At 43.4% G+C, this 17,389-nt stretch overlaps 1 protein-coding gene across 3 annotated transcripts in view; it reads right to left on the reverse strand.

The window, feature by feature from the left end:
* The window catches only part of LOC139676943 (glypican-5-like), a 346,189-nt gene extending 334,922 nt beyond the window's left edge, over positions 1–11,267 (reverse strand). For all 3 annotated transcript variants that reach the window (XM_071566406.1, XM_071566405.1, XM_071566407.1), the window contains exon 1: positions 11,014–11,267. In XM_071566406.1, the coding sequence (XP_071422507.1) occupies positions 11,014–11,167 (154 nt within the window). In that variant the 5' untranslated portion in view covers positions 11,168–11,267. The remainder of the gene's footprint in view (positions 1–11,013) is intronic.
* Between the last annotated feature and the right edge of the window lie 6,122 nt (positions 11,268–17,389).

Consider the following 17,389-nt stretch of genomic DNA (forward strand, 5'->3'; position numbering starts at 1 on the left):
TAGGGTGACCTAATTGCAGCCTTCAATACCTGAAGGGAGCCTGCAAGAAAGATGCAGACTATTACAAGGCCTGGAGTAACAAGACAAGGGACAATAGCTTCAAACTGACAGAGTATGTTTAGATTAAATATTAGGAAAAAATATGTGAGGGTGCTGAGGCATTAGCACAGGTTGCCCAGAGAAGCTGAGGATGCCAGACCCCTGGAAGAGTTCAAAGCCATGTTGGGCAGGGCTTGGAACAACCTGGTCTAGTGGGGTGGCATCCTTATCCATGGCAGGAGGTTGAAAGTAGATAATTTTTTCAAGTCCCTTCCAACTGGAATCATTCTATGGCTTCATCCCCTGACCAACTCCCAGGACAGACCATGCAGGGCACAGCCACACAGCACTCTGCAGACAGACACACGTGGTTTGGAAGCAAAGGATGATCTGAATTCGGGCACAGCTTCATGCCAGGTATGGCTACACTGCTGGCAGCACAACACTGGATTATAGGTATGTGGGCCATGATGGAGCCAAGACCAAATCCACCTGGAGGCATCACCTGAAACAACCTTGATGCCTTTGAGCCTTGCTGTTTCAGCCACAAAGCAAGAATAATTCCCCTACATCAGTGACGATAAAACACCGCTCAAGAATGAACACCCTCGAACAGTGAAACACTGAAAAACAGAGGGTTAAGGGCCAGATCTACTCTTAACCTGGAAAACTGGAGATCCTCAGGCTTGCTTTGGAAATCATCCCATTTCCATTTGCAAGACTTAAAAACTTTTGTCACCGCTCTCCATTTTCAGCAGTCTAATTTTCATCTTCTAACCTGTACACCTGCAACACAGTGACCTACTGCCAGCAAAATTAGGGTAAATCCCCACCTTAGGAGCAAATGCCCCATCTCAGCCTCACATGCCTCCAGGTATCTCCATACTGCCTTGCTACAGGAATGCAGTTTCCCACCAGCAGCCTTGCAACTCAACTGCTGCTCAAAGTTTGATCACTTGAAAACTGCTTTTTCCGCACACTCCTCTCCATCACTACATGGCAAATCTGTGACTTGGTTATTTTGCTTTACTGACCACACAATTTGATATCCCCACATGCTTTGCTCCTTCTTCACAATACTCAAACCTACAAAGGAAGAACATACATTCTTTAGACTCAAACACCAAACCAAGTCATGATGCTTAATGAGTCACCACATCTGGAATTAATTTCATTCATTCCAGGTGCACATTTCCCAAATTAAAGTTAGATTCACTTATACCCCAAAAACTTATTACTCTGTCTGTCACCAGTGCAAATGCATTTTTTCAGAGCAGAATAAATCAGAGTAGTTGTCACAGAGTGTTACTGCAAAGAGGAAGGTCCTGAAAATAGGGTAGGAAGCAAAAAGCCTTTATTTTAGCAAGGAATAATTACATTTTCTGTTAGAAAAAAACTCAAGCAATAAGGTAATTAAGCACTGGAACAAAAAGCCTAAAAAGCCTGTGATCTTCTGTCCCTGATTTAAACACCGTTTATTCTGGCTACAAGTAGCAGGAATGGACCAGATGATCACTTCAGGTCTACTTCAGCACTATTTTCTATTATTCTAATCTTTCAGCAACTCTCAGCAGTGTATTTTTCTAATTAGATCCAGTTTTCATCAGATTACTCTCCCTTTATTCACATTTCCTAGCACAAACACCCAGGGCAAGCTGCTCCTGGACACCAACTCCTTTGGCACTATGTTGCTGTACCTTTTGTGAGGATTTGGCCCTTAAGATCTCTCAAGAGTAGAGCCTTAATTTCACAGCACGGATCTTGCTCATTTTACTCCATATTTACGGAGAACAAAGGGAAGACTATGCAAATTCCCTGCTACTTAGACCCGAACAAAGTGGAGGCAAACATATAGATGTGAATGGGAGACATAAGGGTAGGGAAAAAAGCAGCCCTTTTCAAAAGTAAAATGACTTTGTCAGGGTCCCTTTGCACTCTGTGCATGGATGATTTGTGACAAAACAAAAAAGTGCTAGCCTAGCACATCACCCATGTCAGAGATTAGAGCACTTCAAAACCCTCAGCAGTTCAAGCACTTTCTGGAACTTGAAAGGCTTTCTTAGGCGATGCTTAGCTTCTTTATGGCTTTTACAGGACTTTGATGTGCACCTAAGAGTGAGGAATCTTAATCTGAAGGTTTTCTATGGAAAACACCCATATTGTATAATAAATCACAAAATCTCGTCACCCTGATTAACGCGAGTCAAAGGGTTGCAAAACTTTTTGCCAGAAGTCAAAGATTCAGAGTCATTATTTTGATTCCCAAATAAGAATCTGGAATTTCCAAGCACTTAGTTGCTTTCAAAAGCTTCTCCAATAATAGCACTTGGAATAACATTCTAATCACTGACAGTGTATGGTGTGCAAGGCAGTTATGCAAGTGTCGCTCTCCCCCCCCATTCTCGTTCCCTCTTTAAAGCAGAGATTTAAAGTTCCTTAAAGTTGAGGGCTCTGTGGAAGCACAATCAGTTCCTCATGTGTTACAACAAAACCTCTTCTCTGAGTGCAAATATGGGTGTGTAAACATCAGCTTCATTTCCCCCCCTCACTATCCACCCTTAACCCCCCGTAGCATTAATGGGAATTATGCATGCATAACGAGCACAGAATAGTCCCCTTATGAATAGGGGCCTTGTTGGAACAATGAATACATTTAACCATCAACATCTAGGGATGTGCCCAACTATCCCATTTAACTAGCTGCCAAACAAAGCTACCATGACCCATCTGATATCCTCAGGTTTGAACACAGCTCTCTGAAATTTGTCCCTCATTTGTTTGTAAAGGATACAGCAGTGACAGTGATGAGCACAGCAGAGTAGGGGCTCTTTGTCAGAACAAGCTCCTTGGAGAAGGATGGATGGCCCTCCTGAACAGCTGTCACATCCACCATATGATGGGAGAACTCTGCAGAGGCAAAAACTGTGACCCCAGGAAACAAGCAGAATTATCAGAAGACCAAAAAAATCTATATAGACATACTTCAAATGCAGATATATGCTGGCCAGCAGTAAGAAACTCAGTAAGAGAAAGGCAGAATATGGCACAGAAGCATATAAAATAGGCTAAAACTTAATTTTCAAAAGAAAATATTGGAAAGACAACTTCTCAGGGAATAATTTTATGTCCTCTACAGCTCTGAAGTTCCTATGTAATTGCCTGGCTACACTTGCTTCTTATTTCTGTATTTTAGCTATCGAAATGCAAAAGAACCTGAGGATACATATCAGTGATACTTCTCCAAGACTTCTGAGTCCACAAAATAAATGTAATGGTATCATCTGTGATACTTAAAATTCCTCCATTGTCTTAAGTTCTTTCTGTATTCTTCCAGCCAGTGCCTTGAAATTTCACAAGTAAAAACTTTAGACATTAATCACACATGTATGAATACATTGAGAAGGTAATTAATAACCATCCTTTAAAACTGATGTACTGAGAAGAGTAAAACAGATAGATTTATTCTCAGGGAAGTCTATGCATAATGCGTATCCATAATACAAGGCAAGGTTGTGGTTGCTCCATCATAAATAATTTGTAGAGCACTGCTGAGCTCCTTGGAGCTGTACCACAGCACAGAGCCCCAGGGGGCTCCAGGACAGTCAAGCACTACAAAACTCATCTGGTAAGGCTGCCAGGGCAAGCCCTCGGCATGGCTACACCACCTTGTACAGATATCACCTTCAACTCACAGGGATCCTCTGGGTGTCATCCTACTAAACTGATGCCACTGAACTACAGGTCTCAATATGGAATTGGCAAAGTCTTCTCTGCTGCTTGAGTTTCATTTGACATGCTAAAATAGGAATATAAATACTGTCCTTACATTCTTCTACAGGGCAGTCCTAAGGACCAGAGTTGATAAAGCAGATTAGACACAAAGGGCTCACTGCAAGTATGAGCATTGCTACAAAAACCATTTAGCTCTTGTAAGGGACAAAACACAGCCATGAAAAAGTATTCTGGACACCTGTTACCTTCCTAATGGACTGTGCAGTTGGACACAATTGGACACAGTCCTGATGTCTTTGCTCCACACACAGTACAGGTGAGTTCCCTTTCCAGACCAGCACACCCAGATCCACAGACCAACCTGGGTCCTGAAGGACAAAAAATGAGGGAAAAACCTTGCCCTTCTAAGTCTGCACTATGGAACACTGCAGATCCAGCTCTTAGCATGAGGCTTGGGTTACTTTTGTTGATTCAAACAGAAAACAACACTGCGCAGAAGTGTTTTATATTTTTCCATCAAATAACATACTGCCTTAAAATATTAAATCTTAACTGCTTGGTGTAGGATAGAAACAGGCTTGCCTCCCTATACTATTTTATCATTAAATACTAATGAGGTGCCTTATTTCATCCATTCATGCTGCTCAGACCTTAATGTGAACAAAACAAATACCCTTAAATATATCTTTACAGGTATCAGAATGACTTTATCATATTAAATACTGATACCTAATCAAATGAACAGATTGAGACACCAAGTATAAATGTCACAGGCCTGGCTGCTGTTTGCAAATTGATTCTGATCCATCAAAATTCATATTTTCCCCTACAAGCAGTAGCTGTGCTCTAAACTGGTAAGTGATGAGTATGTATTTGAAGCATTATTAAACATATGCCCCTTTATCATATCACTTTATGCTTTCATAGCAGAAAGATTCAATTATAAAGACTTTACAATACTTAGAGCTGTAGCTCTACTTTTATACCATTTAAAAGCAAAACCATTTCCCTGCCCAAGGTGCATTTTGCACATATCTTTGCTTTTTACAGATCCTCAGGTTATGCGCCAATTTTCATGATTAATCCTTATAAAAGCTTATACTTATTTTGATGTATTTACTTTATTGATTTATACAGCCATTACCATGCCAATTTTGTTTCCACTTATCACATTAGTGCCCTTTCGTTACTACTGCCCTTTGGTTAAGAACTGGCTGCTCAGAACTGCAAAATACCAGGCTGGGGGTGTGGGACCATTATTTTTATATTACTTTCCAGTAAGAACCTGATGGCAAAACTTCAGTGACACATAACATGGTACAGAGGCAGCTCTTGGGAGCCACCAGTATTTTAAGGGTGGGTCATTTCTTAGTAAGTTTATTCTCCATCCTGAGATCCAGTTCCACATCAGAATCATCAGATTTTGAGCTGACAGTTAAAAAAATAACAATAAAAAATCACTACACAGTCTTTTCAGCAGAGATTTTTGAGACAATAAAAGACCATAGGAATACTTGGCTCTTTACCATGACTTGGTTTGACAACAAGATTGTGTGCTGGGGGAGAGCTGGTTCTCTGCTGACTCTTGTATTCCTCCCCAAGACATTTACAGGAAAGGCTGATCTGAATAACTAAGCCAGTCCTCTTCTCACCTGGACCAAATGCTCGTGGAAGTCACAGAGGGCAGTGCTTTCTGGGGCTTATGGATATGAAAACTACAGGTTTCCACCTGGCAGTGGGACAGGAATTCCATCTTTATGAGGTACTAAGTTTAAACAGAATTTTTTTTTTTGCCTATAGATTACTCCCAGGAGAGCATTACCGAGTGGGCAGCTGGTCCTGTGTCAAACGAAGTTAAGACATAGCAAAAGAAGTTGGGGGGGAAAGGAACTACTGATGGCAGGAGTCTTGCCTGCATCCACTGTCCTCACCAGCTTTAGGTTAACACTTCTGGTGACGGTCTGAGCCTGAAGAGTGCTAAAAAAACCCTGAAAAGATTAATGAAGGAAGGAACCTTTCTTCAGAGGAGGCACAAAAGCACAGCTTTTCTTCTACTCAGAACACCCATCTCAGCAAGTACAGACTACAGCCCCTGACTGCCCAGGGGTTGGATGAGAGAAGTGAAGGGAGCTTTCAGGTTCAGCTTTCAGTTCAGAAACCAAAGTAACTTTAAGTCTTTCTCCTTACATAAAGAAAGAATTAAGTGAATATCAGCCTGCAGAAACAAAGCTATAACTCACTGATACTTTTTCTGGCTGCAATCTACGACCATTTCATAGCAGCTTTTTAGCAATTAAATAGCTCACAGTAACATACCATGATGTAGCATGTAGACAGGGAAACTGAGGACAACTGACTTGTTCTAGGCTATTCAGAGAGTGACGAAGAAGAGAACAGAATCCATCTCCTACTGGACCAGTCCACCCTCTTCAACAGGTACTCTGTGGTGTAAACCACCAAGAAGTCTGTATGTTCATAACTAAACAAACACGCTGGAAGTAATGCCAAAGACATTTCAAACTTGTATTACAGATAGGGTTGTTTAAAAGAAACAGAAACCTTGTTAGGAACAGTATTTTTGTGTGCCTTTTTTTAAACTCTCAACCATCCTACGTAGTTTCTAAGCACTAACACAACTGTGCTCACCCAGCATCATTCCTCCCAGCTGTACCCTTCATCCACCCTACTGAAGGCAGTCCCACACAGCCACACATGGCAGGAGAGCGGGACACACAAGTATGAACTGCAGTTCACACAAGAGGATTTTAGTGTCTCACTGACGGGGCAAAGACCTCACAGTGCCAAGAGAGCAAGTACATGTCAGACCTGGCACTCACCAGACTCAGGAGTGACTTTGACAGAATGCTGCTGTGAGCAAAATGTGTTTCTGCACTGCACCTTTATCAAGGGAACTACAGTGTTCTCATCAGCAAGACACACGAAAAGCTGAGTGGTAATAAAAGAAAAACAAGAAAATAAAGAGTGGCATGACCTATTTCTTAATAAAATGGATAGCTGAATAGATATTCCCGGATACATTCAAAATAAGGATCTAGTTCGTGCTCCTTTCTCAATACAGGAGCTTTACCACAGGCTGAGATGGGATGAGATCCAGTCTAATGCATGTACTACATGCAGAAAAGAGCTTCTAGTAGGAATCTAGGACTTTGATGTCACTATTAAGAAAGTAAAATAGTTTTAATATATAATTGTTAATGCATGTCCAGCTCTGCTGTGGGACACTCAGTACATATAATGAACACTCCTGCTGATTTAAGGTGCCAGGATGATAGAGGAGAATAAAGCAGCATAATAGGAAAAAAATCTCCCCTTCAGAAGTGAATTCCTGAGCACAACCTGGGAATCTGTGCTTTTTGTAAAGCAGTAGAGCAGCAAGATAAAGTTAATCACTCCTTTGGTAGTTCTCCACGAGATGATTATATAGACGGTAAAGAGTTCCTACAATTCTTTAACAAATATCTTCCTTGCTTCCCAGAAATCTTTACAGACTTAGTTTTTTTGCATGCTCATACAGTAGTCAACAAGGCAGAGAGAGAACTGAGCATATATAAACAGGGAGGATGTGCTTGTGCTTACATGATTCCCAAAGGAATCACAAGAGGACTTTTATTGTGGTTCTGCTCCAATTCACTGCCTGAATGCAGACAAGTCACAGACTCCAGTTGGGTTCATTCAGTTTTCCTCCTGAGAACTTGGGAAGCAGTGCCAGGCAGCAACCGCTGTGCTCCATGCCACAGAGCAGGCTGTGAATGAGCGGAACTCGCAGGGAGCCTCTGCCAGCCTGGCTGAGCCTGAAACACGACCCAGGGCTCGCGGCATCGCCCATGGCTGCAGCAATGCCACCCCAAGCAGCACACATCAGAGCTGAGGTATCCAGACTCCCTGGAACCAAGGGCTTAGCCCTTGGCAGGATTAGCACAGCCCTTCACCCTTGCAGACAGCAGAGAGTTCTCTCTCGTCGAAATGTCAACTGAGGAGCTCCTACAAAAACATCCCAGCTCAGCCTGTGATAATCAAAGTACAAGTCCGGGAACACATTACCTCATTTTCCAGTCTGGGGAAAGGCTCAAAAAAACCCTTCCTGTGGATCACAGCCAAGGCAGTAGTACCTTTACCTGACCAGTATATTTGATATTTGCAGAAAATTACCCTTGAAACACTGTTTATTCCAGAAGAGGAGGGTACCACACAAGAGTATTGACTCCATTGGAGAAGAATGTGCTACAGACAGACCAAAGAGATCTGCTGCTCAAAAATACCTGTTTGGGCCTCTTACCCAGCCCATGTCCAAACACTTCTTCCTGAGTCCTTCATTCATTTATGGACTAGATTTCAGAGTAGAAAAGTATCTCATGTCTTTTGGGGGAAACTGTGGAGAAAAATTTAAAAGATGACTCCTGGGCATCTCTAAGGTGGTGACTATTTCCAGAAAGGCTGCTGCCAGATTCACATGGCACCTTAAAAACAAAAGCCTTTTTCCCCTCAAGTGTCTTCCTCCTACCCTTGCCACTACATTTTACACCAGAGGCTGAGAGCTCTTGCCCAAAGCCACTCTCCATCTCACTGTAGGCTCTGCTGACACCCATGTCCCAACCATTTAGCAATTCCAGCGACCTGTCTGCAGACCAGCTGACAGAAGCAGCTTCCAGTCCGCCAGTCCCCACAAGGCTTGTACCCAGGATTCGTTATTGTATCTCAGAGCCACTAGCACTGCAACCACAGCTAAGAAGGCGTAGGCTACAAAGTCTCCCAAATATTTAATTTTATTACCTGTGAAATGGGCACTGACTACAAGAGGGGACAGAAAATACACACCTGAGTGTATCTGCTGATCCCTCTCCCAGCAGTGGGTTGTACCTCTCTCCTCACCTAACTGCTGGTTTTCCCAAAGGTTACAAGAATTTAATAACCATTAAGACTTGAACCTCAGTCAAATTTGTTCCATTAGCCTGTAAATACTGGCTTGAGATTAGCCAAGGCCTTTCAGTGCTCTTGTGGTTGAAAATATCTAGTAAACAGACATCAGGACTGCAAAAGTTTCAGTTTTTTAGAGAACATAATCCAAAACCAACATGTAGGCACTGAGGAGCATTCCAGTGCAGTGCAGGTCTGGTCCATGGGAGCAGAAGTGAGTGGGAGAATGCTGCTCTCCAGTTCACCCCCAGCTGCCCATCACTCTTCCCCTCTTCTGCTTCAACTGACATCTGAGGTCTTGAGGGACATGCTTCAATATTTGTGTATCGCTAAAATTCATAATAAAATGAGCCTCAATGTACAAGAGAAATATGTATAGGAAGGCTGCATTAAGATATATTTCCTGATAGTAACTGCCAGATGAAAACACTGGAAAACACTTAAGTATTTAATTAAAAGAGGGCACAAGACAGGAGGCATTACTGCCTGGCAAGATATCATTAAAGCACAGAAGCTTTGGTGGAGCTGAGCAATACTCAAGGAACAAGGAAGATCAATATGCACCACTTTTCCACAGCTCTGCTCCAATCTTCTTCAAAAGAAACCTTTATGAGCTAAAATTTAAAAGCACATTACCCTCTCTCACTTCTCTCATGCTGTTTATTTTCTGAGAGCTTGTTATTCAACAGTGAAGCTCAATATGACACGAAAACACAATAAAAAAATCCCTCATGCCAGGGGGGTTGGAACTTGATGATCTCTAAGGTCCCTTCCATCCCAAACCATTCCAGGATTCTCTGAAGCATCACTGCACCTATACCTTGACCTTGAGCAAGTGCAGAATTTTCTCAGGTTCATCTACAGCAGTGGAGTTCTACAGACAATGTAAAACAATCAGTTTGAAGTTTGAGGAACTTCTTCCAGAAAGAGCTCAGGAGAGAGGGTTAAGCTTTCATCAAAATGGATTAAAAGGCTTGTTTTGTCTCTTTTTTAAGCTCTCCAAGACAAACATGACCTCATGCCTCTATCAGCACAGAACAGCAGTACCAAGCTTCAAAATGCCATTCCTGCAAAGCTTTTCTTGCCACAAAATGACAAATGATTCCTTACCCAAGGACAACTCTACACCCATGTGTCATCTCAACTCCTTCATGCAAAGTGAAGATCACCAGCACTGTACAGTCATTTACAGCCCTAGAAGATCAGCCCAATGGCCTATCAAATTTAATCCCCAAGACAGAAACCTGTGCCAGAAAACATAGCCAAAACTCATCTAAGATAAGAAGTCTTTCTATCAAACTCAGCAGGCTCTGAATTGAACTGCTGTAAAAAATAAAAACAAAGAATAAAGCAGCAACTGAAATTGAAACTTATAACACTACACATCTACAGGCAATTTCACTGGCATAAAGCAGCTAGAGAGAGTGTCACGAGATTTATAGTCTCTGCCTTCTTATTCCGATTCCTGTAAACATTTTCTTAAGACACAGCCTCACTGAAGCGTTTAGGTTGGAAAACACACAAAAATGAGCAATACAACTCCATTATCTAGAGAGATACATGGTCATTCCTAAGAGTTTAATCACGGTTTTATACTATAAAGCAATTTATCCCCTTGGCATGAATTTTACAGGGTAGTTGTAGAATACACACACAAAAAAAAACCCTACTTTTATTATCCGTGTATTACTTTCCACTTCCAGTGCTGTCAGGCATTGTTCAGGAGCCGTGAAGAGGCAAAAGGGAACACCACTCTGCCCATCAACTTTCCCAAGTGCTGCAGACTTACTGCTGAACTGAGCAAGAGCCAAGTTCTGCTGGCTGTGTCCCTTCAGGGTGTCACCTCTGCTTCTCCTTATGACAGCGCTCCCAATCCATCTGCAGGGTAACTCTTCCAATTCAGAACTTACAGACTCATCACCCGCCCGAGGACCGCACATCTGGTCAGTAAAACACCTTCCCTAAAGGTTCGGCTACCGATCCGCCTCCTACGAGAGGGACCCTTCCCGGGCGGAATTCTCTGCCTCGGGTACCGAGCCAAGGGACCGCTCGGTCTGACACGGGGAGAGACAGGCTGCGCTTACGGTGGAGACCCACAGGAACACCTGCACAGTGTAAAAACCGCGGGAGTCATCCCGGTCCCTTTTCCTTGGAAATCCTGTAGTTATTTCAGCAAGCAACGTTCCCATCCCGCTCCGCCCGCTGTGCCGGCAGGGAAGCCGGCGCTGGATGCAGGACCCGGGGCAGAGCCCAACCCGGCGCCGCATCTCCGCAGCATCCCCCGGCCGCGGGCGGGTCGGTACTCACCGGCCGTGGGCACGTCGGGGACCAGCTTGAGGGGCCCGATCTGCCGCAGCTGGAACGCCGTCCGCACTTCGTGGCAGCTGGGGGACCTGCCCGCCGCCGCCCCGCACAGCCCCGCCGCCAGCAGCCACAGCGCCAGCACGGCGCGGGCGGCCATCTCGCAGCCCCGCACACGGGCGCGGGGCGCGGGCCGGTCCTGGAGCCGGTCCCGGCGGCGGCAGCGCTGCCCCAGCCCGCCCGCCGCCCGCGCTCCTCCTCGGCGGGAGCGGCCGCCGCCGCCCGCCCCTGCCCGCCCCTCCCGAGGGGCGCCGCCGCCCCGGCCGCGGGAGGAGGAGAGCGGGGGAGCGGCAGGGAGAGCCCCGCACGGCGCCCGCCCCGCGGGCACAGCGGCACCAAGTTCGCACGGAGAGACGGTGCGATCCCTGCGGACCAGGCGCAGCCCGAGCGGCCAAAGAGTCCTGAAAGAAGGGAGAGCAGCACCGAGGGAGAGGCGCGCTCGCACCGAGTGGTTGCTGATAACAGCAGGAGGTGCGAGACCCCCGAGCGCTACAGGGTGCAAACTCGGGCGCGGTTTGCTGCGGTTCTGCAATTCCTAGCAGGTGACACGGAAGGGTCTTCACAAGTGTTAACTCCAACCATCAGTCCCAGCAAAGACTAGAAACTTCACACCAGGAAACACATCCCTATATGCCAGCTGTGGATGGGAATTGCTCATTTGTACAAAAGACAGCAGCAGATCCATCCTATATGGTTTGGGGGACACAGTCCCGTCCTGAGGATGACACCACCATGAGAGCAGCCAGTGTCACCATCACAGAGCTGCTCTGCCCTAAGCAAGCTTCACTGCTTTACCGCACGTCTGAGCACAGAATTACGCTCCACATCCATGAATATTTTCCATTTCACACAAATACTCCATTTCCAGAGAAGCCAAACTCAAGCGCTCTCCCACAAAGAGCCCCATTTGCACAGTACCTTTAGGCATATGGAGCACGTTAGGAGCGACAAGAATGACTATTGTTTGAGGCCGTTATGTCTGATTCCTTTAAAGTTCCTTGCAACTCTCAAGATGCTTCTAATGTGCTTCTGGAGCAACGGGGGAGCCCACCTGCAGCTCATTTAACCATTATACAGTCCCATAGGTAGTAACGAGAGCCTGAGCTCAGTGCTGAAGTTGCCCAAGTTGCATTTTAATAGCTAGAACTGCAAATCCCTTAAACAATTTGCTTGTATTAACTTTGTTCTTGTCAAGACAAGAAGAGATTAATTCTCACTTTTTTGAAGAACACAAAACAATTTGATTCAGAGCATTTAACTTGTAAACTGAAAATAACCCAAACCAAACAGGAAGAACATCCCAGCCATATAATCAGGCTTCTAAACTCCAAAGCAGAGAACAAGTCAGTCACCTTCAAAGCCCTCTGCTCTGAGTTCTTGGCTCATCCCGCAGCTTTCCAAGGACATACTAGCTCAGGCCACCACAGAACAAGACAGCACAGGAAGACCAGAGCCCACGGACACCAACAGAGGTTAAATTTGCTATCAGCTCAAATTGGATTATACAGCTAGCAAGGTTTAAATTGGATGCACACATTAACAGGATCAGCCCCCAAATCGAGGTGGCAACAGGTAGATGAAAGAGATGAGAGAATAATCAGCATCACTGAAAGAACAATTAGCATCATGAGGCACAGTAGCCCGGCTGCCAAACTACTGTCCGGCATGTGCGTTTATGAGCCCAAGAAAGATGAACAAGTTGCCCCCAGTTGCATTTTGCTTAACCTCAGGTCCAACCCTAAAAGACTTTAATTCAGACAATACTCCCATTGACTTCAGTGGGAGCTCTGCCAGAAAAGAAATGGCAGGATGATGGATCTGATGAATAATTTACTTGACAAATAATAGCATTATTTGGCATATACGTTATTCTATGAATAGCATCAAATGAGTCCTGTGCAAGGGCTTGAGGCATTTAATTCAGTGGGATTTTTGTCATTGTTTTCAGTGGGTGGCAAGTTCAAATCCCAAATGGCTAATTCTTTTCTAACACGATTTATTGCAGTGCCTCATCTTTACACGATGGGAGTTCTTTTCCTCACCTGTCTTTAAGTCATGTAATTTATTTTACTTTTTAATTGCTCCTCAGATTGTTAGTAGAGGACAGTCCATTATGTTATCTCCAGTTCCTCTCCTCTCCTCAAAATCTTGCCAAGGAACCCGAATTATCCCTGTGCCCAAATACAAGAACTGGACTATCCATACAAGTAACACTGGTTACTGCAATACATAGGAAAACAATTATGTTACTTGTGGGTTTGTGATAACTATAACAAGAAACATTAAATGAAGATGGCAGATTACATTTTTGGGGCTGGAGTTTAATTTTTTTCCCCTGTGCAATAAGCCACACTGTTCAGGTGTATGTTTTTGTCACTGATTACATCCATAACAATAAGATGGTCATTATGACCTTCAGCAGCCCCAGGTGTTTACTCATACAGCCCACAAGTGAACTGGCCTCACACAACCATCACCCCTCTTTCCTGACACTACTTGAGTGACAAATTATAACCTCCTGGCACCCATGAGCATGAAAGGTTGCTGCTGAAACCCACAAAGTGTAAAGTGACAGGCATTTCAGGTGTTTCTCCCTACAAAGTGATGATCAAACCAGGTACCACGTTTGGATGTGACTGACTTCCCAAAGGGCTGAGAGAACACACACCACAGGCAGAATATAGTGGACTTCAATTAATGTAGGCCCTATTTTTCCAAAACACATGCTCCACATACAGCAAGGCACTCAGACTGCAGTGGAGGTAGTCAGGTGCTTAATGGCAAACACATGCCTAAGTGCTCTGCTGGAAGAGGGCTGCAGATAACAGAAGAGCTATTTAGCCAATTATTGTACACGACATCCTATCACACTTGAGCAATTTGCTTGGAACAATCACAGTTTACCTTGTCAACAGGTGTCTTGTGTTATAATAACTGAATATTTATTAACTGTACACCACTGAGAACTGTATCATTGCTTCTTACAATGAATAGCAATATAAATCTGCCCAAACAATCTGCTCAGTCTTAATCCTGCTAAAGTGACCACAATACTCAGCATGAGCTTTGGATGTGTAAGAAAAGCTGGGATCAGGCCTAGAAACAGGGTTTTGTGTGCCTGCTGCCTCAGCCCTTCTCTTGTTGAATATAGCTGGAGCTTTGCCAATGATTTAAATGGAAGCTGGACTAATTCCCTTATGTTTAAGATAAGCTCATCTCCAACACTGGACTTTCCACCAATGGGACTTAATGGGCACAAGATCTGCTCTTGCCAATTCGGCTGCCAGAGGAGCGCCTTAGTGTGTGTGTCTCAGTCAGTCCAGGAAAGCCAGTAATCTAGACTTTAAAGCCTTATTTTATCTGTAGAGGTCCAGTTTTCTAAGGTACATGTTTTACTAAAGCACCTGAGGAACTCAAACAGCCATCTTAATTTTACTTCTTGTCCACTAAGTCACTAGAATGAGCCCAAACCACATGCCAATTTTCATTTAAAAAACAATCAGTTTCAAAAGAAATGCAAAATCCTCTGTCTGTAATTAAGACAAGTTTCTTTTCTCAGGTTTTTGTAATTTTCAATTTTTTCTTTGTTTAAGAAAGTTAAACCTGTCTTCTGAAGACAACTATATTTCAAGCCAAAGCAAACTTTAAAGCTGAGTATGAAATTTTTAATACAGTTCTTAACAGTAAAAAAGTCATTCATGAAATATTCATAAATAGGCCAAGACTAAAAAGCACCACTAGAAAGCAAATTTCTAGTAATTTTACTCAAAATTTTCTCATCATGTTAAGTGATGAGCACTATGAAACTAAAAGAAAAATTCCCAGTAGAAGCCTATCATTCTCTTTTTTGTTTAGAGATCCCATTTTGTTCTCTTCTCATTCACTCCAAGTTCTGAAAACGAGGAGAATGAGCACTGCCATACTATGAATTGTTTCCTGTGTTGCATGTACTCCACATGGAAAAAATGTGTGCAGAGCTTTTTGAAAGTCAGAATGCAGTATTCCTGTGCTGCCTCATTATTTCATGGGTTTTTTCACTTTACCAGACCTATTCAAATGCACAGTTTAGAAGTGCCTGTCATATTTTTTCTGAAAGAAATAAAAGAAATCACACCTGAAAAGCACAGCTGTTAACTCTACCACAACACTCGTTTTTAAAAACATTACTAGGCCACCAAACAACCAAAGATCTATGAAAGAAACACAACTGATTCAGCAACCCAGGACAACCACTAGTTAAGAGAAAACACCCTACAGACAATGCTGAACAGAATTCCACTTTTACATAATTTTCTAATGTTTCCTTTTAACAGTGTGAGAGCAATTATTTTGGTTCTGACCAAAAATCCTTCAGCCCATTGACTTGGCCCCTGTGGCACACACCAGACTCACTGTGCTTATTTAGGGATTACACCATGCGCAGCATTTCCGAGCTCTCCCTCTCCAGATCTCAGCTTCAAGCCCTGCCCTGGCCCCCAGAGACTGCTATGCATGTGCCCTGACACGAGCTGAGAATATCAGTCTAATGCCCAGAACAGCAGCTCTTTTTTTGGTCATAAAAGGAGTACCCTGAAAAATCTGTACCTTAGTCCCACTGGAGATGGAAGAGTGGAAAAGGTACAGATTTTAATGACTCAGAAAAACAGCACCTCTCAGGGTGGGTAACTGCCATGACCAAGAGGAACACAATGTGAAATGACACTTTTCCCATCTCAATGCTACCAGCTCTTTCTGTTTGAATTCTTCCTCAAGCATCCTGGTCACCGAGCAGCTGAGAAGATGAATATGCTCTTTGCCTTCACCTGCATGGCTCAGCATACAAATGAATTTAACTGGGACAAGTAAGTAGGTTTTGAACTTACTCACGTGAGAAGCTGCCACACACAGCCCAAGGGAAATCAAGAAGATTACTCAAGGAGTAAAGGTCACATAACATAAGCAGAAGTATCCAGCTCCAGTTTCACATACTTCAAAACACTAACAATGGAAATGTTTCATATTAAATGAAGTCAGTAACTTATTGAGCACTTTTCAGAAGCTCCTCCTTCCAACAACAGGAGAGCAAAATCACTGCAACCACCAAGAATTCACAGCTGGTTCTACAAACACCAGCATTAAACTCACAGTGCTAAGGATTATAGTATAGGGACATCCCATCCACCTCTAAAGGGGACAGTTTAGGTCTGAAAACAACACAGAGCAACAAACCTACAGTGATGCCCCAAGAGGGCTGCTGCCCTAAGCTGTGTGGTAGTCTTAGTCTGGATCAGCAGCAACCTGAGATCCAGTGCCTTGGCTTTCCCTCAGAGCACAGGCAGGCCCAGAGGGGACCCACACAGACTCCTGATGAGCAGTAACCTGCTGGCACTCTACAGATGACCATCACTGCCTTTTGGTTCTAGGTAAAGCACTTGAGTGCCACATTTGCTTAAAACCCTGAGCTTCATAAAAATATGCTGCTAAGAGAACATTTATAGGAAAAAATTTTTTACTCTCCATTATGGTCCAACCAGCTGGACACAAAGGGCAGAGGGATGTTTGGGCTCAGGATGTGACATACATATCCCACTGAGCAGTTCTAATGCAGAGCATCCACCCACTTACCTCCCACAAAATTTGTACTTGGGGCTTCCATAGTGACACACATACATCACATTTAAAGTGCCAGATTAAACCTTAAAATACACATCAAAATCTACCTGTAATTTCTGATACTCTTACAAGAGCTCCTGGCTGTTTGCTCCCTTACAAGTAAAAATCACAACATGTTGGACTTCATTAACAGGCATTGTTAATGAATTCAAAACAGCTTCTAAAAACTCAATCTATTCTTAGAAAATAGTGCCCATATTCAAAGGCTTATGGTATGGAACAAGATCATCTTCCAAAAGTACAGTTCATAAAAAATTAAAAAGATCACATAATACTTATAATAGAAGTGTGAGTAGCATCATTATAATACTTGTAATAGCTTTCTCTAGCAGAACATAATGCCCCAACTTTCATTTGTCTAGCTGGGCCCCCTAAATATGATTTTTAACTATGTGTCAGGATTTGAAGTTAATTAAAACTAATTGCCTACTGTACTGTAAGCGATGCCACTGGATTTCCAAATAGCTCTGTTTCCATGGGATGATTTACTTAACACTGGTGTCTCTCATTGACTGAATTCTCTGTTTGCCTTAATTGTGTTGTTCAAGTTGTTTATCTTTCCTTTCTGCCTTGCAACTTTACATGAAAGGTCATCAATAGCAAAGTTCATGGCTAAGATTGACACTTGATCAACATGACAAAAAGCATCCTAGAATATCAACTAGTTTAT

Source organism: Pithys albifrons, chromosome 11 (genome assembly GCF_047495875.1).
Source record: "Pithys albifrons albifrons isolate INPA30051 chromosome 11, PitAlb_v1, whole genome shotgun sequence".
NCBI classification, from domain to species: Eukaryota; Metazoa; Chordata; class Aves; order Passeriformes; family Thamnophilidae; genus Pithys; species Pithys albifrons.